The sequence below is a fragment of the Anabas testudineus genome, chromosome 10 (assembly GCF_900324465.2).
Source record: "Anabas testudineus chromosome 10, fAnaTes1.2, whole genome shotgun sequence".
In the NCBI taxonomy this organism is placed as follows: Eukaryota; Metazoa; Chordata; class Actinopteri; order Anabantiformes; family Anabantidae; genus Anabas; species Anabas testudineus.
Window position 1 is genome coordinate 12321596 of NC_046619.1, and position 21390 is coordinate 12342985.

The window sequence follows — 21390 nt, forward strand, 5'->3', positions numbered from 1 at the left end:
TTTTCTCTTAAACTGTCCAATAAAATCCACAAATTTTGAATTCTGAGAAAACTCATGGGCGTAAATATTAATAAAAAGATAGCTGTTACTGTTATAATATATTTAATTACATTATTATATTGATTAAATGAGAGATTTGAAATGATGAATGAATGCTGAGCTTGGAAAATGTAGCATGCTTCTGCAGGTTTAGAAAATCAAGGAAAAGAGATTCATTTATGGTCTTCATGGTTTGCTTTATTGCATTTAAATGTAAAATAATCAGTGCAAAGCTAAAGGGTCCAACTAAGTGCTTTTAAGATAATCATACAGTATATTTGCCTGTGTACTGCCAGATAATACTGGAAAACTGGAATGACTATTTCTGTGTGTTGACTCCCATCTCAGCCAAAGATTGTGTTGTTCCAGGCCACGTTGGCAGCGTCCATATCTACAAAGTTAATATAAATCCTAAAATAGACACAAAGAGAACTAGGTTAGTGACACTAACATTGATTAAGGTATATGAGATACGATGGTATTTAAGTCTGTATGTTTCTGTCACCATATTACTTTGACCTCAAATGATGTGCAGCAAATGTACTTGTTGTGTGTATTGGTCACCTGTCAGGAGAGATGCCCAGGTGTTTGTTGAGCAGTCCACACAGGAGTTTAGAGTATTGCTTGTTGTGAGCACCGCTGATCTTGCCAATACTGTGGAGGGAACAGAGTGCGCAGGGGTCTCCCTTTCCTCCGAACATCATCATTTGCTCAGCGTTGATTTGAACAGCAATGTACTGGTACGACAGAGACACAAAGGCGAGGATCAGAACTCACTCTGCTACAAACTAAACATTGATGTCATCACAGCTAGGATCTGAATCCTAAATCTAATTAAACTCTACTCTACTCTGTAAGGGGTGGGGGGACGCACAATTTCTAGTCATATATCTGTTGTCATTCCACCCTGGACTATAATTATTGACCCATTTTCATCCATCTTACATATTCTGTATATATATATATATATATATGAGTTATTCTGTATTTATGTTGGTGTGGATCCTTTCTGGTTGTGGTAACCTTTCTTTCTGCAACAAGGCAAAACTATTTCCTAAAATCTCTCAGTATTGTTACCTGCGAGCATAAGTGACCATTTGACATTAGAAAAAGCCTAATTCATTCATTAGACAGCTATAACTTGAAATGAGAGCTTAACAGAATAATGCAGGTTCAATCATATAGATCCGTGTATATTGAGTAATGATGGCGGAAAGAGCTTTACTTTCAGATATAATAGACAAGTTGTGCCAGAATACGCGGTCAGGCCTACCTGTGCAGGTTTACCCATAGCTTTAGCCAGCTCCTCTGTGGCCTCGGACAGCAGAGCTGTCGGCACATCGCCTCTGGCCACGTTGGTGTTCACCACGAACATCGGCATGTTTAGGCTGTTCAAGTGCTCTCTTACTTCCCTTCACAAGGTTTCAGATGTTGCTTCTACCCCGACACTAGCGGAAGACAAGACTAGACACGTCTCCTTCTGCAGGAGAGCGTGCAATCATGTGGCAAAATGATCACAGCGCCCCCATCAACCCTGGAAGACACTGTCGGCGACAAGCGCTGAACACAACGCTAACCGCGTGGAATATGAGTTTGTGTGAGTACTTCCTTCATTCCTTAAAAATGATGATCTCTAACGCTGTTGGGCCACACTCCAAAGTAATCCATGCGTGAAATCTCGGTGTATGATAATCCCAGGGTGCGGCTGGTCTTGAGTGTAGGGTAATTACGGTACCGGGCATGCGCAGTGCCGTCCAGCATCATTAAGCAGCGCTGAGGGAGGTGAGAAGGAAAACAGTAGCAGAGAGAGAGAGGGGGCAGAAGTTGGATGGCGCTTCCCTTTGTCGCCGTGTTTCTGGGCTCCCGAACAACGACCGAGCTCATCCCTGATCTGTGAGATCACACCGTCTGTCGCCGTCTCACGTCTAAGTTGCTCCTTCGGCTTTTCATCTAGCAAACGGTGCGTATATAAAGCTACGTTAGCCAGGCAGCTAGCACCGTTAGAGGCTACTGCTTCCTTCTACTTTAACATCAGTGTGCGTTCAATTACACAAGTTTACCAACAAAGTGGCCGCACGTAGGATATTTATTCAACTGTAACGTCGCTGTTGTACTTAAAAAAACAATCCAGCAAGGTGGGAATTGAAATTGAATAACCACTATATGATAGTGTGATTTACTGAGCCCTGTCACACGTCGCTGTCGAGGTGTTGTAACTTGCTCCCCTGGATTAATCGGCAAATAAAGTTACTATTTTAATACCTGGCACATGTTGTTATGCATAAAAATGGAAATGTGCAACGTCTCGGGCTGTTAAAGCGATTACACACTGTGAAACTTTTGTGATCCATGTAGGAAAAGTGGTTTAAATGTGAACCACATCATGTTGTTGTTGTTGTTGTTGTACCGTCATCAGGTTATATCCGAGCCTGCGGTCGAAATGATGGAGGAATCGGTGACCACGTTTGAGACTCATCTGACGGCTGTCATGGACAGTCTGATCCGAGCCTCGGTGTGTGAGATCACCAAACTCTTCCAGGAGACGGTGAACGACTACCTGGTGGAGCTGTCCCTCAACAGGAAGGAGAACGAGGCTCTCAAACTGCGGCTCAGGCTCACCGAGAACAAACTGAGAACCGAGCGCAAGTACGGGATGGGCTGGGCCGCCAGCCGCCGCAACGCCGGCCTGGCGGCGTCCGAGGATGGAGCGGGAGGGCGGCAGAAACGAAAAGTTGAGGTGGCCCGTAAGTGTTTCTGATGGCGCTTTCCCTCTCAAACAAGTCAGATCTGCGTGAGTTTGTGTCATCCACAGTACAGTGCCAGTACAGTGCTAAACCATCGTGTGTGTGTGTGTGTGTGTTTCAGGCTGTTTTTCCTGCTGGTAGTCAGGGCTTATGTGAAGACGCACTTGTTTTGTTGGAAACCATCTGGCAAGAGCTGATCTCTCCCTCCCTCCTCCCTCCTCCCTTCCTCCTCCGCCTCCTCTTCATGATCGCTCCCTCTGTCCTTCACCTCCCCCTCTCCTCTCTCTCCCTGCTGCATTCTGTCCCTCCCACTCCTCTGTGCTTTTGCACATACTCTCACTCCCTCCCTCCCTCTCTCACTCCCTCCCTCTCTCCCTCCCTCCCTTCCTGTGTTGCTCCTCTCCCTCCCCCCACCTCCTCCTGTTCTGTTCTCTCCTTCATCACGTTGCACACACACTCTCCCCTTCCCTCCCCCTCCTGCTCCACGCCTCTCCTCTCCCGCTCCTTTCCACCACCACCACTATAATTACACACTCCACTCCACTTCTCCTCCCTGTCTCTCTTTCTCTCTCCTCTTTTCCACCTCTTCATCCTCCCCCTCCTCCCTTGCCTCTTCCTCCTCCCCCTGCCCACTCCATTCCTCCCGCTCTTCACTGCCTCTCTTGCTCCTTTTCTCTGTCACATGTTTTTCTCTCTGTCTCTCACTCTTGTTTGTCCTTCTTCGTCCCCTCTCACTCGTTCATCATGCTCACTCCTTCTCCTCTGCTTCCTTTCCTCTCCCCCTTCCTTCTGTCTCAATCTTTTCTCTCCTTCATTGCTCTCTCTCCTGGCCTTCTAATCTACTCCTCCTATTTATCTCTCTTCCACTCATATATCATTCTCTCTCCTTTCTGTCTTCCTGTGTCCTACCTCCCCTTTGCCCCCCTCCTCACTTTCTCCTTCCTGTCTCACCTCCCTCCCACCCTTCCTTCATCTTCCTCTCTTCTCCACAGGAGGCAAGTCAAAGAAGGGCCCAGCAGCAGCCTTTGGCAGAGGCTGGCCTGGAGGTGTGTGGGAGGAAGGAGGTGGAGGAGGTGGCAGCAGCGGTGGTGGAGGAAGAGGAGGAGGAGGAGGAGGAAGTGGAGGGGCTGTGGGGATGGTAGCAGGAGCGGGAGGAAGAGGGGGGAAGGAGGCCAGGGAGATGTACCTCATCCACTTCCCCAGGGATGAAGAGGATGAGGAAGGGATGGTGGAGGACGAGGAAGGGGAGGGCAGCCTCAGCGGTGAGGGGGAGGAGACGGCCAACATCAAAGAGGAGGTGAGGGAGACAGGCTTTCTCAGAGGAGGAGGAGTAGGAGGAGAAAGTGGCACAGCATCTCTGCACTGCTCTGCGGTTTAGATTGAGAAAGAACGTAGAAAGAAGAGCGAGATCACAGAGAGACAGAGAGTTTTGATGGTGTTTTTCAGCCATCAAATGACTACTGAGATGTAGTTGGTAAAGGGAAAGCTATTGATTTGATATTTAGCTTCCAGAGGAGCCCGCTGAGCAGGGCTCTCCATAGCTCAAGTGCAGTGAGCTTTCAGGTAGAAAGAGGTGAAAAGCTGTTTATTATTCCACCACAGGGCCAAGTGGCAGGGAACAGATCTACTCCTCAACTTGTTGTCTGTATTTGAATATTCAAAGCATGTTATTAACCTCCCTGTGAAGTTTTTTTTAAGGTTTGTTTTGATGACTAAGAGGAAATGGCTTTAAAGAAATCTAACTAATCATAAAGCTTTATGCCTTAGTGCTTTGATAACATTTAGAAAATAAACAGTAGATTGCATATTCTACCTGATTTCAGCTGCTTTATCTAACTCTCTATTCTCGTTGCAGTTTTCTCAAAGAGAGAGCTATCAACCCACCTCTCTTCGGCTAATCAAGGAGGCTTTGAAGATGGACCCGCCCAACCAGAACCTCCACACTGGCTCCAGAGCCCAAAGCGAAGGTAATGAGCCCACGACACACTGATAGAGGGAGGGGAAGTTAGTGAAATGTTCAGAGACCAAGAGTTTTCTAGAAATTGGAAATGGCTTCTCACACCAACTCTCTCTCCTCCTCCGTCTGCCCCAGGCGACCTGTCAGATCGTCCACCGACTCTTCATCCAGGAGAGGGAGAGGAGGAGGACTGGGAGGTGGATTCAGCCGAGCCACAAGGGGGCATGACCGTGGATGAGCTAAGGGGTCTGGAGTCGGCACTGAGGGCTGAAAAAGGCCGTGAGCAGGCTGCCATTTCATCTTCCCAGCCTGTCAGCCCTTCCTCAGAGGTGGGGCGAGGCAGCGAACTAAACTTAGCACCCAAGTACATAGGTCTCGATGGAATGGAGCAGGATGAAGATTTGGAGCCTCAGCCACCCACCCTGCAAAGAGAGGACCAGGTAGGGCACAGCAGGGTGAAGGACAGCATACGGACAGGAGTGGTTGGGGGAGAGCTGAGGGCAGGCTGGACGAAGAAGCTAAGAGATGGCGACTCATGTGCGGTTGTGACTGGAGAGGATGTGGTGGAGCACAGAGATTCAGACCACCTGCCCCACCTTTCTGCTCCAGGAAGTGTCGGGGAGAGCGGAGGGGAAGATGAGGGTGGCGGGGACCTGCTCCACTTCTGCCCACAGTGTGGAGGAGGCTTCACCTCAGAGGCTGAGCTGGATGAGCACCCCTGTCCACTAGGGGGAGCCCATTTACCAAGCAGTGGAGCAGAGGACAGTCTTTTCCCATGTGCCCACTGTGGCAACACGTTCAGCCACGCCTGGGCCCTTAAGAACCACGAGTGTGCCTGCGCTGCTGAGCGGCCGCACTGCTGCGAGATCTGCGGTAAGCGCTTCACACACTCACGCTCCCTTGAACGGCATCATCTAGTGCACACGGGGGAGAGGCCGCACCGGTGTCCACAGTGTGGACGCAGCTTCAGCCGTCTCGGCAACTTGGAACGGCACCAGCGGATCCACACAGGTGAGCGGCCATACGGGTGTGAGGCGTGCGGAAAGCGCTTCAGTCGCGTGGAGTACCTAAAGAGACACCAACTCATACACAACAGTGAAAAGACAGCACTCCAGTGTGCCAGCTGTGGACGGGGCTTTAATGATGTGGAGCAACTGAAAAGCCACCAGTGCTTTTAGAGCCTCTGCTTCAGACCTCTTACAGAACTGGAAAGAGAGGTGTTTTTTAATTGAATGTGGTAGAATTTACATTATGAATGGGAGTGGTAGATTCTCAGTGATTTAGAGTTGCCTTTCTTACACTCTGACATGACAAGAAGTGAAATTGACTCAAGAGATAAAGGAGCAAATACACGTGTGGGTGATTTGTGTAATAACGCAAATAAAAATAATAAAGGCAAATAGTCAGAGTTGTACATGGTGTTTCTCTGTAGGAGGAGAAATAAAATCAATCTTGAGCCATTTTAATATGAGGTGTTTTATTTGTACTACAAAGCTTGTACTTATTTATGATGATCAATAAATGTCAAAAATTAAATTTTTTATCTTTTTATCCATAAACGTTAAAGCTGCTGCCCTTTTTTTGTTTGCTCTCTCTCTCTCTCTCTCTCTCTCTGACGATATAACTGACATGTTGGTGTTTTGTATGTTTGTGTTTTGGTCTTATTAAGAAATAAATCTTTCACTTTCAGTCTTGCTTTTTTGGACATTTGTTAGAAAATGTTACATGAACATGTTGCAAAATAACATTGCAGCAGTAGACAGACCACATGTACTCAGGAACAGAAACCTTTCTGTTTAACCAGCACACAGACCCAACATCGTCCCTATCGTCCCAGGGTGTAGGTGGACTCATGATCTTTCAGCCTTTTCTGGTGCCCAAGAGGGGCAAGATGACCCTTGATGTATTTGAGGTTTGAGGAATTGTCATGGGAAAAGTACCCTAAGATAAGATAAGAGAAACTAAACAGGCAACCAAAAAGGTTGTCAGAGGTAGTAGAGGTAATTAAAGGACAGTACTAGAAGTAACAGAACCCCTGCTGAGAAGTGCAGCACCTTCCTCTGTTAAATCCTGCACAACAGAGGTGAAGTAGCTGGACCTGTTCTGCAGAAACATTAGAGAGAACTCATATTACCCTAGAGCTCTGACAAGTGACTTCTACAAACTGTTCTTACCGAGACTTTTCTTCCCACTGAGAGCCAAGCTGTCACAGATAATAAAACTCAACTCCACTGTAGGCTGGGCCTGATGCTGCCACCAAACAAACAAACAAACAAAAAAAAACGTAGAGCGCTGTACTGAATATCAATCTCATGAGGCTTTCTCAATAAAAAAATTATGTTTTATTTTTATTCATATGGTCGACTGTGTAAAATTTTATTATAATGTTATTTGTCAGCGTAGTCTCAGACATTCCCATAACGGCTGCCTGGTTGTCCAGGTTGTACACTGCATCTTGCCTGGTGTCAACTGGAATCGTGCAGGTTTTCTGAAGAAAATATAAGTTCTTAAATTTCTCAGTTGTCTGAAAAATTTCCCCACAGTAAAACTTTGGCCCTGGCTTCAAGTCTTCTATTGTTTCCTGACATGGCTCCCGGTGTATCTGGAGTTCTCGTCATCCTGAAGCACCACTTGGCTCATCCTTAAACCCCTTTGCGTGGAAAGTTCAAAAGAAATGAAAGTTAAAGTTAATTTAATGAGAAGTGCAGTTTTCTGTATAGAGTTTCAGAGAAGTTGAAAAGTGAAGAAAAAACTGCGTTTGGGTCCCTTGACCACAGGTCACACATTGACCACAATGGGACTTTATTTAACACAGTATATTTGACACGAACTCCCAGCGTTCTTTCTCACATTTACAACCCACACACAATTTTAGATATGCACACAAACACAGTATGTAATGCGTTTGTAAGATCTTGTGTTTAACACATTTTTCTTCCCTTGCTCACATAAAGACCCTTAACTACACCAGCTGTGAATTTATTTGCAGTGAATCTTGCAAGAAATATTTGTTGCACATTGTAGATTGTTTCCATCTTAACAAAACTCCTCAACTGTTTTTTTTTGTTTATTATGACTGAACACACATGCATCATGTCTAATTTATGTGAATTTATATGCTACATAGTGTTTGTCATCTTAATTGTAATTCATATAATAAAGTTTCATTGGATTATTTTCCATTTGCAACTTACAGTAGCAGTTAAGTGTCAAGGGAAGGGAAACATACAATTGTTGGTGTTCGAGATGTGTATGAATATGTGCATGTGTTTCCCAATTTTCCTTCTTCCTTAAACATTTGAAAAGTTAATTATGTTGGTACCCAATATAATTTAAATATTATTAAACAAAATAAATGCAATAAAAGACCAAAAATGTTAATGACATGTACACAACAGTTTGAAATATGTGTGATTTAACTAACTGGAACATGTTGTATCCACTTAAGAGGATACAAATCACTTTGTACTCTTTAATATGTATTAGATTAATTGATCTTTTAATTTAAAAAATATAAATATGCGAATTGTGTCAGTACCACATGATTTTACCTCTTTCATATCTAAATGCTTGCAGGTGATTTGTCATCTATTTTTAAAATCACTACATCCCAATGCATTCTGGGTTTCACTGCCATTTAAGCGTGAACCAATAATTTTTATAAAATTATTGTTAAAAGCTGCTTAATTTGGTGGGAAAAGCATCATCTGGATTGACAGGTTTCAACTAAAATCATCTGCCCTGTTAGATCAACTCAACAGGTGGATATTATGATATTATTATAAACATAAATAAAACCAATCATCCTTAATCAAACAAGCAAATAACTGAGAAATAGTCAAGAAGGAGATGATTATTATCAAGACTATTATCAAACTGTGAACACAGAGTGTGCTCAGACCTCCGTTCGGACAAACTAGTCCTACCAAGGTTTATTCCTTCAAGCTGAAAAGAATTAAAGTTCTCAGTTCAACCTTTCAAAACTCTTTAACCTTCAGGGAAATTATTAGCGTCATCTCACAAAACAGCACATGATCGAGTGACAGCTCACAGCTCTATCTGTCACTTCTTTACCTCTACTTGAATTTGAATGATACAAGGTCCAAACTCCTCAGTATTCATTCAGCCTTCCAGTAGATGGAAGAGTTGTGAAAACCATTTTCATAGAGATGGGAAAGGGTAACAACTTAAGCAGAAGACACTTTCAGAGGAATCTTCTGCTGCATCTCTCTAAATTATTGTTGTATTGTGTGATGAAACCGACTTTATGACAAGCACATGATTTCCAGTCTCACTTCACATGACATCATGATTATGATTTGTTTTCAGATTAACACTTTAACCCACACTAACCACACAAACTAATAATACAGTTTTCTGTATGTGCCCACATATTAAACACATGCACTTTTGTGCTTGTATAACATCTACAAGTATGTACATTACACTTGAGTTTGTGTACTGTACTGTACTTCAACCACCTCTGTATATGTTGCATTTTGTGTTTCATCAAATGACCACACAGGTCAGATTTTCATTGTAGAAAACTCCACACACACCGAGAGTGTGATCCACTGGGGAAATGAATGAGGGCCCATTAGCTCATTTAGCCTCGGGCCCCTGAACAGAGTAATCCAGCCATGCATGATAACATGGTTGTTACCAAGGTAACACCTCATTTAAAAAAAGGACAAAGTCGCACACAACAATTGTTAAAGCGACTGCTTTTGTTCTAATGTTGCCTGAGAGTGTTAACAGATAACAAACTATAAAAGTGCAACCACTTTATTTAAATGTGTTAACATCTAATAAACCTTTTTATTCACTGATGTTAAAACCAGTGGCATGCTTAAAAAAAAAATAATAATAAGTGACACTTTTCTGTTTAGCCACAATAGTTTTATTAGTAATCTTAGTAACAGAATGGGTTTAGTTATTGAGCATGTTACAAGATAAGATTGACCACAATTCTAGTTTACACTCAGTAACTAAAGAGAGAGGAACTTGGGTAAAGTCAGATGCTGAAGCGATGAACAGTACATGGTGACTATGCTGCAGTGCACACACCATAGCAGTTAACACATGATTTCAACAAGTGAATAAAGCATTTATTATATATTATATATATGACATCACTTTGTCACTGACACTGTTCATGAAACAGACTGATGGGCATGGCCAGCCTTTGTTTCAGGATACTCTCCAGAGTCTCCACAGGCATCTCCCTCACATCAAAGCCCCTGACTGAGCGTTTCACATTGACATTAACTGGCACTATCTCCTCTCCACTGTTGCGGTCATTTCTTCCCACTGCAGCATATGTGGGGAAAAATGACTGCGCAGACTCAGGAAGGCTGGTATTATATGTTGGGCAGCAGTAAGCAGACCACATGTACTCAGGAACAGACACCCTGTTATTGATCCAGCGCTCTCCAGACGCATAAGGCATGGCCCCCGTGATCACATACATAGATCCAAAGCAGAAGTCTTTAAATTTACTCAGCACCTTGTTCTCCAGAGTGCTCCAGGGGCCAGAGTTGGAGCCCGCCTGCTGAGGCACAATGTTAGTCAGGGTGAAGGTGGCCTCTCGGTCTACTTTTGTCTTCTGGTGCATGCTGGGATTGAGATGGCCCTTGGTGAAGCTAGAGTTCTTATAGTCCTGAAGCACCGCCTGACTCTCAATTACATTCTGGTCAACAGGGATCTTGAAAGGTGCCATTTCTGGACTGGCACGAGAAAAGGCCAGCTGAAAGTCAGAGAAAATAGGACATGTCAGTGTTGAGACGCGAAACAAGTGTTTTTCTGATCCTTTTAAATTATGTGAGTGGAATAGCAATGTGTATTTATGTGTTTTGTTAATAGGAGACTGAGTCGCACTGTGATCAAGTGGTCAAGTGGTACCACGTGGCATCAAAGCCAGGTGGTACAACAACCTACACCCGACCATTGTGACAAGTGCCAACGATTCAGTGACAGATTGCAGCCAGACAGTCAGAACTGATTAAGCCTTCTGGATAAAAGGGGAAACATCTTCACGAACTTAAAACAAGTCCAGTTGATACTGAAAAACAATTTTCTTTGTTACCTCACCCAAGAAAAGACTAATGTCACAGTATTTTTGTATTGGATGAGGATTAATTTTAAGGTTTTAAGGCTTTTTAAACCATGATTTTTTTCACAACATACAATATCTAAACACATCTAATCTGAAAAGGTAAATACTATTGTCTTTCTGGATTTACCTGTGGTTCATACATCCAAGGCGTACTGGGCCGTTTGCCGTCTGGTGAGCTGAGCATGTACGCAGAGTACAGTGGTATACGGCGCCTGCGGTCATACAGGCTGGCGAAGTGGTACTGGTTTTTGTAGCGCTGGCATATTGGCTGATATCCTGCGGCACTGATGCCCTTAGGTGGAGTTTTATTGTAGAAGAAATCAAGGCAGTTGGAAAAGTCTTTGCTGACCTCTCCAAGGACCAGGACCCCAAGCCCCTGTAGAAGAAGAAGAAGAAGAAGAGCCCCCGTGGAGAACTGCAGCATTTTCCTTTGAGAGATCCAACTTTAAGTCTCACCAGCAAAGAGACACCAGCAAACAAACTGTGCTGATACACGTCCTCAGAGACAAAAAAGTCCAATGTTTAAACAGATATACCGTAGTTCCTTTCTCCACACTCTGAGCCCATTCAGCATCAGACACATGTGTGCTTGTGTGCTGTCACCAAGGTTCCCTCTTATACTCACAGGAGGAAACCTGTGATCTGTGGTCGATTCTAACTCCTCCAACCCCCATTTTCTAGTAAACTTCCTCTGCTCAACAGTCAGACGGCTTTCTGGAAAACACTGCATGTGCCTTTTTGCATCAGTCAGCTGAGGCAGACGAGATCTTGACAAGACACCTACAATACCTGTATTTTGGTTAATTATCTTCCAGGTGCGATAGTCGTTCCACCAGTTGTGTAGGTCGGCTGCTTCACGAGGCATTTTAACATGATATGGGCTGTGGTAGATGTTACAGGAACTGATAGTACCGTTTTTAGCTGTTGTAGAAGCTCCCCTTCATGACCAGGTTTAAAAACCACATACTTTGAAACTCCTAAAATGGAGTTGTTTTGTGCACGTTCACATGTTCATTGACAATTTATTACTTACTTTATTATTCTCTCACAAACATTTTGCTGAGCGATTTCTTATTCATCCTCTCATCAAAACTCTGTTCTGAGAACCAGAGTAGGAAAAACACTACAGCTGAGTTTCCCGTACATAGTACTTCCATCATTTCTCAACTGTCATTTTACAAAAAAGGTTTGTGGCTTCTTTATTGCATTATGTGCTTCAAATATTAATGGGAAAGTCCTGTCGCTGGCATTTTGCACCACTGTGTGAAACTAACTTCACTGCGTTAAAGTCAGATTGTAGAGAGAAACGTAGGGGAAACCAGAGTGACGCACACATCAGATACAGCTCATGAAGTACTGTATCTTTAACCGTCTGGAAGAAACTATACTTACAATACAACACTTGTTGAGTATCTATAGTGACAATAACAGGGTTGAAACCAGCAGACAAAAGCAGAGTGTTCTGTCACATGTTGGATCATGTTCTGAGAATAAACACACCTTTAGTAAAGCCACTTTTGTTTGGAACATAATTTCTTTAGGCACTTGTACTTGAGTTTTTCTATTTATGTCACTACAATTCTACCACCACTATAATTCAGCTAACCGTATTGTACTTTTTACAACATTTATTTGTCATCTTCCTCAGTTTGATAGATGAGTGACAACACATTCAGAAAGCTGATGATTAAAAACTTTTCTTAAATTAGATGTAATAACAGAGGGTACCTTATGCACACGTATATAGATGACTGATAAAACCAGGAATGAATGTAATTGAATCATTTGGAATTTTTGATTTGAATATGTTGATTAGTTTCTCTTGGGAATCCTGCTCAGACTAATTATTATTTTTAACAGACACATTAATTTACAGTATGAATTCATAGTAACATCGTTTTAGTATAGACAGTATGAGTGTAACAACACTTAGCACAGGGTATCTTAGCATTTTGTTTTAATTTTGTAAAATTGAAGGACATCCTTGAAACTGAAGGATTTGATGAGGGACAAGTGGAGCTCAAACTGCATAAATCATGGCTTTAAAACGTCAGTGTTAGACTGTGTGTCGTGGCCATCTAGTGAACACTCTGAGATATGACACCTGGATCTTTGACAACTACATGGTTACAGAAACTAATCACACCCAGATCAATGAAACTGTGAGTGATTTACTGGTGTCTGGACATTTACTAGTCACTGGTGACAAGGGGTAACCTGTGGAGATCTTGGAATTACCACGGCTTTTTCCACATAGAGGAGAACTGCTGAGTCTTCCTTAGTGACTTACACTGCGTCAGCAGGTTTCCCTTCTTCTTCTGCGTGCTGTGCCACTGACTCAGAGGCTGCAGGGTGTGTTTGAGACATTATACGTAACACCTGCTCACTTACCTGTCCTGACGCACAATGAGCCTTTAAAGTTCCTGTTTGTGCTTCTCTACGTGAGACGTTCTCTTACATTATGTATTAATAGTTTTTACTTTAACAATAGTTGATACGTCCAGATAAATTTGAAAACCACAATGAAGAATGACCTTAACTTCACACACTTCTTGCACTGTCCTGTGGGTGTAATATTGGGAAATAATAATCCTGGGCTTATTATAACTGGCTTTGATCATAACTGCTGATAAAATAAAACAGTTGTGCACGTTAATAAGGGATGGATACCAAACACAAATTTGAATTCTAAATTGTGACTTTTTCTTATCTTCTACAGAGTGACAATAAACACAGTATATGTACATGATTAGCAAATATTGATACCAACTCGAGTGCAAACACACCTAATGCTTGCTTAGGTTAATCAGTGAAGCTTTCTGGCAGAACTGCTTTAGGTGAATCAGTCTAACGAACTTCAGACTAATAACTGTTGGAAGAAGGAGGTCTCCTCAAACAATTGACCTAAATATCATTAGAACTGTGTGTAAACACTCTGTTGCAAATGAAAGTGCTGCTTTGAAAACCTTTTTAAGTAAAAGAACAAAAATACAAGCACCAGAGTACAACAAGTACAAATACTAAATATTAAGACTATATAATTATAGGATAAGTCTATATTTTAGTAACTATTCCTTCTGAATTGTAGGACAGAAGCATAAAGTGCTTTAAAATGACAATACAACAATGTACAATATATATATTACAACTACTGTAGGCTAGTTGTAATTTATGTTTATTCATACAGCACCATTCAATAAATGATCACCACAATTAAAAGACAATAAATCTTCTACAAACAAGTCTTAATGGATGGGAACTGTTTCAAATGTTGTATTTAATTAGCTGCTCTGTAAACATTATAGGAGAAATGAAAGGTTATAATAATAACCTACATTAGACTGAATGCCACTCCTCTGTTTATGAAGTTAATACCTTGTTCCTAATGATACAGTTCTGCGTGTGCGCGCAGAGAGACGCGCCTCAGCTTCATGTCAGTGATCTGCTGCTCGCTCTCCGTCTCTTCCGTGAACACTTCAGCTCTGCTGTCGGCCTCAGACCCCTCCCTCCCTCAGTGGGAACGGAAGATCAGCCCCCACTCAGCCGGAGCTACTTGTTGCCGTCAGCTTTTTCTCTTCTCTGCGCGGCCGAGAATGGCGGAGGCCAGCGCGCTGGAGGAGCTCCAGTCCGAGCTCACCTGTCCGGTGTGCCTGGAGCTGTTCCGGGATCCGGTGATCCTCGAGTGCGGACACCACTTCTGCCAGGTCTGCATCATCCAGTGCTGGGAAGCCAAGGCGGACGAGCTGTCGAGTTGTCCGAAGTGCAGAAAGTCGTGCGCTCGCAAACTGCGGCCCAACTCGCTCCTGTGCAACGTCGTGGACAGTGTGCGCAGAGCCCGGACCCTGGACACGGCCGCGGGGACGACCGGTCGGGAGTCGGAACATGTGCTGCCGGAGCCGGAGGAACAGGAGCCCGGGTCCAGCGTGAGTAGCTTGGCTTTGTCCGTCGGGCAGTGGCTGCTCCGGGGTATGGATATGTGCGAGGAGCATGAGGAGAAGCTGAAGCTTTACTGTGAAGACGACCAGCTCCCCATCTGTGTGGTGTGCGGAATGTCCCGGGACCACAAGAACCATAATGTCATCCCGATTACAGAGGCTTTGGAGAATTACAAGGTACTGACTTCTTGGCTTCTTTGTGATGTGTCCCAGTCCTGTAGCTCAGGGAGTGACAACAGCTTTGGCTACAGTATGGATGTAGCCACCAAACCCTCAAATCAGATCAAAGAGGCCACTGACTTTCTGACTTGATGTCTCAGTGTGTGTTTCTTTTTCAATTTAATGTGATCTCCAGGATAGGGCCTCCACACTCCATCCCACTCATTGGACATTCCTTTCGTTATTCGCTGAGGGAACTCCCATCTCAAAATTTGATCTAACATTCCCAAAAGTCTAAACAAAATAACCTCCTTTATTAAGATTTAATTGAAGAACAAACAAATCTCCCCTGCTGCAGTTCACAAACACAGCTTTCACAGACAGTACAGAGCTGTTTTTAAACTCCCTGCTTGCCGTGGCAGCCTTTGGGAACTTTGTGTTTTACAGGAATTCAGCAGGCCTCTGTGAGGTCTTGCCACCATCAGTTTGGTCTGGAGACTCACCCTGAGAGGCCTCAACATGTTTTACTGCTGCCGAATTCCCGTTTTGTTTGAATCTGCGTGTGAGGGTTTTGGAACGAGTTGGCATCATATGACTGGCATCAGAGAAGAGGGTTGTTGTTCACAGTGAAGCACTTTTTAATTGTGTTATGCATGACTTTTTTTTATAATCCGCTTCCTCCAGGGTAAGCTGTCTGCGGCTCTAGAGAGGGTTCAGCTACAGACGGAGGAGGCCACGCTCTTCCAAAGGCGGACCAATGAAAAGATTCTCCTCATTAAGGTATCAAGATGTGTGTGTGTCTGTGTAACTGCATGTAGGGGCTATTTATTAGTGAAGCAATCTAAAAGTACAAAGTTGTCACTAGAGTGGAACTGGAAATTCTGGTAGTTGTGTAATGTTCACTCTCAGTCATCCACCTTCACCTGCCTGATGGACGTGAATGACGGATGACTCGTCCCACTGACTGCTTTACTGACAGTGACACAGCAGGTCATCACTCACTGTTGTGTGAACAAGTTGACTCTCATATTTTGTAAATGTGGAGTTACTTCCTGTACACGTTATAGTATTTTATCTTCATCACCCTCACGTTTTTCATAGCAAGGCACCCACACACACCCACACACACACAGCCACACACACACACACACACACACACACACACACACACACACACACACACACAGAGCAACGTCTGTTTGAGGTGAACGCTGCTGTGGTAGAAAAGTGACACAGCCTAAATTCTGTGTGCAGTTCTCTCTATCTGTTAGTGTGAAACACAGGCCCTAGTGCACATTCGTACATGTGTGTATTAAAGTGAGATATGTGCGTAATGTGGAGCATTTCTGCAGCAGCAGATAACTACACGTCTGCGCCGTGGGTTACTACAAGCTGTCGTTTTCTATCGTGCCTGTCTGCCTGTCTCAGCTTGTATATTTTCCTGTCTGTCTGTTTGACCCAGTTTATGTGCACATTCACAGTTTTTCACTTCTCTGTTTCTGTCAGTAAGACAGGATGTGGGTCAACAAGGGTGGGAGGAAGTCTGTCAATTCGTTTTCTTCCTCCAGATTTCTTTTTCTCTGTGTGTCAATTAGTCTTTTCCTGCGAATGGCTCTTCCATAAAGATCTGTACATCTGCCAAATCTAGATATAATGAATATTAAATGAACTTCACTGTGTAAAATACTCAAACACAACTAATATTGACCATGTTACCTTCAGATCTCCTGTCTCACTGGAGGCTTTTCTTGTGTTTCAGGAGCGAGCAGGAGATCTGGAGGAGATGGTGTCTGCAGAAATTGGCCGTCTGAGAGAGTTCCTACTCAAGGAGGAGGAACACATAAAGGAGAGGCTGCAGAAGCAGAAAGAGGACAAGCTCAACCAGCTGGAGGAGGCGCTCACTCGAGCGACGGAGCGAATCAGCCAACTGGAAAACACGGCTGACCGGCTGCAGCTCAAACTGATCGAAGAAAACGCAGAGCAACTCAAGGTGAGAGAGGAGAGGTGGGCTGGGGAGAATGAATCTGACAGTTTGATACTCTAGAACTGAAACGTCACAGATAGCAGTTACGTGTTTCAGAAGAGACGGAAGTGTTTTGTAATCATGAACCTGTTGTGTTTTTACAGGGAATCAGAGATTTCATTGGAGGGTGAGTATGATCTTGATCATGCAGTTTGTTATTACAGAGTTGCTCAATGATTTCTACGTTATCTCCACTGTCTCTACATAACTGTGGACCTAAATCAACTGTTATGAGGAAAGCAGTTTGTTAACGATGAATCTTGTTGAAACAGGATGTGGGAGCGTGATCGTGATTTGGAAATTTGGTCACACATTCTCATGCTGACTAGTAGTCACTAGGATTTGTTGTCATTAAAAAACTAATTTAAGACTTGGACAGTGAAGGGTTTGGCAGTTTCTTATTCATATAGCTGATATATATGTGTATATATGTGTGTATGCTTGCAACTACTTCACAACTATACGTCTAATGTAATCCAAACAATCTTTTACATTATCTCCTTACTATATGTAATCCTTTTCTTGCATTGCCAGACTTTGATCTACTCTCCGTGTTTCTCTCTCAGGGCTGAGAGCTCGTTTCAATGCTCCCCAGAGGTGAGTGTTGATCTGCAGTCGGGAGAGTTTGTGGGACCTCTGCAGTACAGACTCTGGAGGAAAATTAGCTCAATTCTTCAGCCAGGTATATAATCACACACACCTCCCCGACACACCTGCCTGTTGCTCTGATTTTCCTGCTGTGGGATTGTAAGAGACAGATTTAAAAAAAAAAAAAAAAAGAACATTAAACACAAGTAGAGGCTGAGATATCCTGACTTTTAGTACATAGTAGTGGTTAATCTCCAAAAACAATGGATTATACTGCAACACAATAACTTGTTCTGTTTCACTTCTGTGCTTGGCGGAGTATACTTTACTGAAGACGCCTATTCATCTTTCAAGCTTTCAAGTTTGTAATGCTGGCTTTCCGTTCAAATCTGTGACTGAAGATTTGAAAACTCCTTCAGAGCCACATAAGACGTTACTTACTCATTACTTCAAGTCCTCGAAATGTTCTTTCTCCATTTTATTTTGCAATTAGATGAAGTTGTGCCAGATTCTCAGTGACTAATGATGTGACTTTGGCACGATAAGTGGGTGGAGTGCCTCTTTTCAAAGAGTTGTCTATTTCTTCACAATTCTTAGCATTTAATGTTTAGTCTAGTGTCAACCTGCTTTATCTGGACGAGTTGGATTTCAAGATTAAAGTGTAATTAGTTTGTCAGTAACTCAGTTATTCAAAGACATATTGAGTATTCTGGGTCATTTGCCTGTGAGATACCATCGAGGATTAAATTAAATGAATCTGTATCCATTTGACTGAACTCATCTTAAACTCAACAGATTGTCGAATTTTCTCCAAAAACACATCTTTGTTCTAACTTTTTTGTTTTGTTTTCCCTCCCAGCAGTCACAGCTGTGACCCTCGACCCAGACACAGCCTACCCCTGTCTGTGGGTTTCTCCGTGTTGCACCAGTGTCCATGTGGGCAAAATCCAGGCCAGCCTGCCCAACAACCCGGAGCGCTTCACTCGCTACAACATCGTCCTGGGCTCTCAAGCCTTCTCGTCGGGCAGACACTATTGGGAGGTAGAGGTGGGCTCCAAGACAGCGTGGGGTCTCGGTGTGGCCGCGGCCTCTGTCAACAGAAAGGAGGAGATCAGCCTCTGCCCGGATGATGGTTTCTGGACCCTGGTGCTGAGGGACAATGGCAACAACACTAGTGACTATGAAGCATGCACAGACTCAGAGGAGAACTTGTTATATCCCTCCAGACCCCCCAAGAGGGTGGGGGTCTACCTGGACTATGGTCGTGGTGAAGTGGGGTTTTATGATGCAGGAGACATGAGCCACCTCTTCACCTTTTATGAAGCGAACTTCAAAGAGCCCGTTTTCCCGTACTTCAATCCCTGGCCAATTATCAATGGACACAACCGGGAGCCGCTCACCATAGTAACGCCACACTGGGGATGAAGGTTTCTGTTTATGCGAGAGCTCAAGCTGTTCAGAATAAAAGTGCAAAAAGAATTTTAACATGAATTAATTTAGATTGACTCATTAATGGACATGGCGCTCATCTGCCCGATGTCATAATAACTCTGCTGAACTAAGGACGTTGTGATGATAAATGGCGGGTACTCGGGAGATAAGGTGATGGATCTGCTAAAAGATGAGATAGAGAGCACTTTAAAGGGCACGGTCAAGGTTATATTCTACATTTTTCCCCATAAAAGTAAATTACTTAAACATTTTGTTCACGAAGATCAACCTTATTTTTCTGACTGGAATATTTACATGCACAGTAGAAGTGAGTTGGACCTGGTGCTGAGAGTGAAAATACTGAAAGACAGAATGACAAACGGTTTTGGCTTTTTCATAGGATTTGTTGACATCAAGAAAAAATACTGAGTAATCTCATCTTCTAACAATTTGTATTGGAATTCATTAGAAACTGGGGTAAGGCATATTGCTACTACAATGTAATGTAAGCTTTTACTGGCAGAGTTGTGCCAGAAAGGTTTTAAAATTGTAACTTTCTTACAATATTTTTCTTGTTTTTACACAGTTAACATGATATATTTCTACAGTTTTTCTATATCTGATCATGTTGTTGTGATGACATGCACATCTAAAGCATTGGTGTATTTAACACACAATAGTAACTTCTATTTCCATTTACATCTGCCACTTCTCACCTGCATATTTGTTCAACACTACTCTTCTAATAATGGTTTCTATGTCATTTCTATCCAGGTTAAGATCAGAGTAAACACTGTCTAGATACTTGGCTTGTGTCTAATTATACGGTTAGATTTCCTGTTGTTTATGCATTTGATTCCACCAGAGGGTGCCCAAAACTCGTGTTAAATGCACCATCCATCTGCCCTAGAGTGGTTGTTACTGTATAATACAGCTTTTATGAAACATATCGAGGCCAAGATAACAAAAGGCAGCACACTCAAAACCTTTAGAGAAGACTTTATCTCCAATAAAATGATCATTTAATTAATAAACCTCAACTCAACTTACAGGCATGGACGCGAAACGACACATAAGCTCAACAACGACAAGCAAAGAACATTTGATTCATATTTCTATTGTGATTGGTGGCTGAAATCCCCGTTTCCCAAGATAATCAAGTGATTAGCTGTTGCTTCTCTGTGTTTGAGTTTGGTGTCACAGATCGTGTTCCTTTTCACTGTCCAGTTAAGCAAGGTTAATGAGTTTCCTTGAGCCAACTGAGCAGTTTGATCATCTGTGACTACTATTACGAACAAATAAGTAATGAGAAATAGTCTGAATCAAATAAAACATCTGTTATGTTGTCAGATTTGTCTGTGCACGCCATCTGCCTACACATCACTCATAGACTGCTGGCCTTGAGATATAAAACAAGATGTTCGTGTCCGGCCCAGCCCTTTTATTCCATTAAATGATCTGTAATTAGATATCATTGCAGCTTGATCAACATGCAGTAACACAAGCCTTCAGTTCTACATTACTCCTCAGCTGCCACTCCCTCTGTCATCCATCTCTGTCTTTGATCTGTTTCAGGGAGTGTCAAGGTGAAATATAAGTCTGAGATGAAAGTTCTTCTAAACTAGAGGCATTTTTTTCTCTCCCTCTATGTTCCTAACTCATTTTCTGTCTTGTTCGTTCAACCATCATCTTTTCCTGTCTCGGACTATTGATCTGCTCCCAAAATATAATTCCTATTTTTAATCCTCAGTGCGTGTTCGTTAGCTTTTCTGTAATGGAAATCCACTCAAGAATTTGCCTCTCTCCTCCATCAATAATCGATGAGGAGAGGGATGGTGAGAGGGGCTGTAGAAAGAAACGGAGGCAACTGAAAGACGGGCTCGATGTGAATAATGGAAACCTCATTAGAAACTGAAGAGAAGTCCAGCTATACATTATCCCTAAGTCTGGAGAATATACACCTTCAGGGTTTCAGTTTGACAGAGAAATGTTTAATGCAGGTTAAGATGGAGGGCAATTTCTAGGGAGGCAGTTAAGGGCAAAATGGGGGGGGAAAGTGAGACACTTTATCAGCTTAGAGCTGCCAAACACCTGCCAACATCCCTGTTCTCCTCTGTAAGGAGGGAGAGAGGGAGGCAACACGTTTATGGGATGTTTTATTCATAGCAAGGTGAGGCTTTTAGTAGAATTAGTTGTTATACACAGAAGCGATGATGCTATACAGCTGTTTCCGAGAGCTGAAAAGCACTGTAATATGTTTATAGGGTTCTGTGGACGTTCATGTCTAAAAATAGAGGACAGTGGTGACATGCTCACTAGTGTGTGCATGTGTGTGTACTCAGTCATGCTTACTGGATGAGATTATGCATGCAGGACAACACTGAGGTGATGTGTTACAG

At 43.1% G+C, this 21390-nt stretch overlaps 4 protein-coding genes across 5 annotated transcripts; 2 read left to right on the forward strand and 2 right to left on the reverse strand.

Moving 5' to 3' along the window:
* Positions 1-215: 215 nt before the first annotated feature.
* On the reverse strand, positions 216-1555 carry mif (macrophage migration inhibitory factor). Its single transcript, XM_026357363.1, has 3 exons — positions 1313-1555; positions 604-776; positions 216-450 (listed from the first exon to the last, which is right to left on the reverse strand). The coding sequence occupies exons 1-3, from the start codon at positions 1418-1420 to the stop codon at positions 384-386; spliced, it is 348 nt and encodes a 115-aa protein (XP_026213148.1). The 5' UTR covers positions 1421-1555; the 3' UTR covers positions 216-383.
* Positions 1556-3842: 2287 nt separating this feature from the next.
* LOC113160225 (zinc finger protein 568-like) lies at positions 3843-6206 on the forward strand. Its single transcript, XM_026357362.1, has 3 exons — positions 3843-4080; positions 4639-4750; positions 4876-6206. The coding sequence occupies exons 1-3, from the start codon at positions 3919-3921 to the stop codon at positions 5916-5918; spliced, it is 1317 nt and encodes a 438-aa protein (XP_026213147.1). The 5' UTR covers positions 3843-3918; the 3' UTR covers positions 5919-6206.
* Positions 6207-9634: 3428 nt separating this feature from the next.
* Positions 9635-11574, reverse strand: LOC113160636 (endonuclease domain-containing 1 protein-like). Its single transcript, XM_026357986.1, has 2 exons — positions 10983-11574; positions 9635-10486 (listed from the first exon to the last, which is right to left on the reverse strand). Exons 1-2 carry the CDS (start codon positions 11277-11279, stop codon positions 9881-9883), a joined length of 903 nt encoding a protein of 300 aa, XP_026213771.1. The 5' UTR covers positions 11280-11574; the 3' UTR covers positions 9635-9880.
* A 2732-nt stretch (positions 11575-14306) lies between these two features.
* Positions 14307-20340, forward strand: LOC113160711 (zinc-binding protein A33-like). Of its 2 annotated transcripts, none has more exons than XM_026358100.1 (6): positions 14307-14967; positions 15634-15729; positions 16709-16939; positions 17077-17099; positions 17539-17654; positions 18423-20340. In XM_026358100.1, the coding sequence occupies exons 1-6, from the start codon at positions 14449-14451 to the stop codon at positions 18983-18985; spliced, it is 1548 nt and encodes a 515-aa protein (XP_026213885.1). In that variant the 5' UTR covers positions 14307-14448; the 3' UTR covers positions 18986-20340. The 2 variants fall into 2 exon arrangements, with proteins under 2 accessions (XP_026213885.1, XP_026213884.1); XM_026358099.1 differs by having other exon boundaries at positions 14334-14967; positions 18420-20340.
* The last annotated feature ends 1050 nt before the right edge of the window (positions 20341-21390 follow it).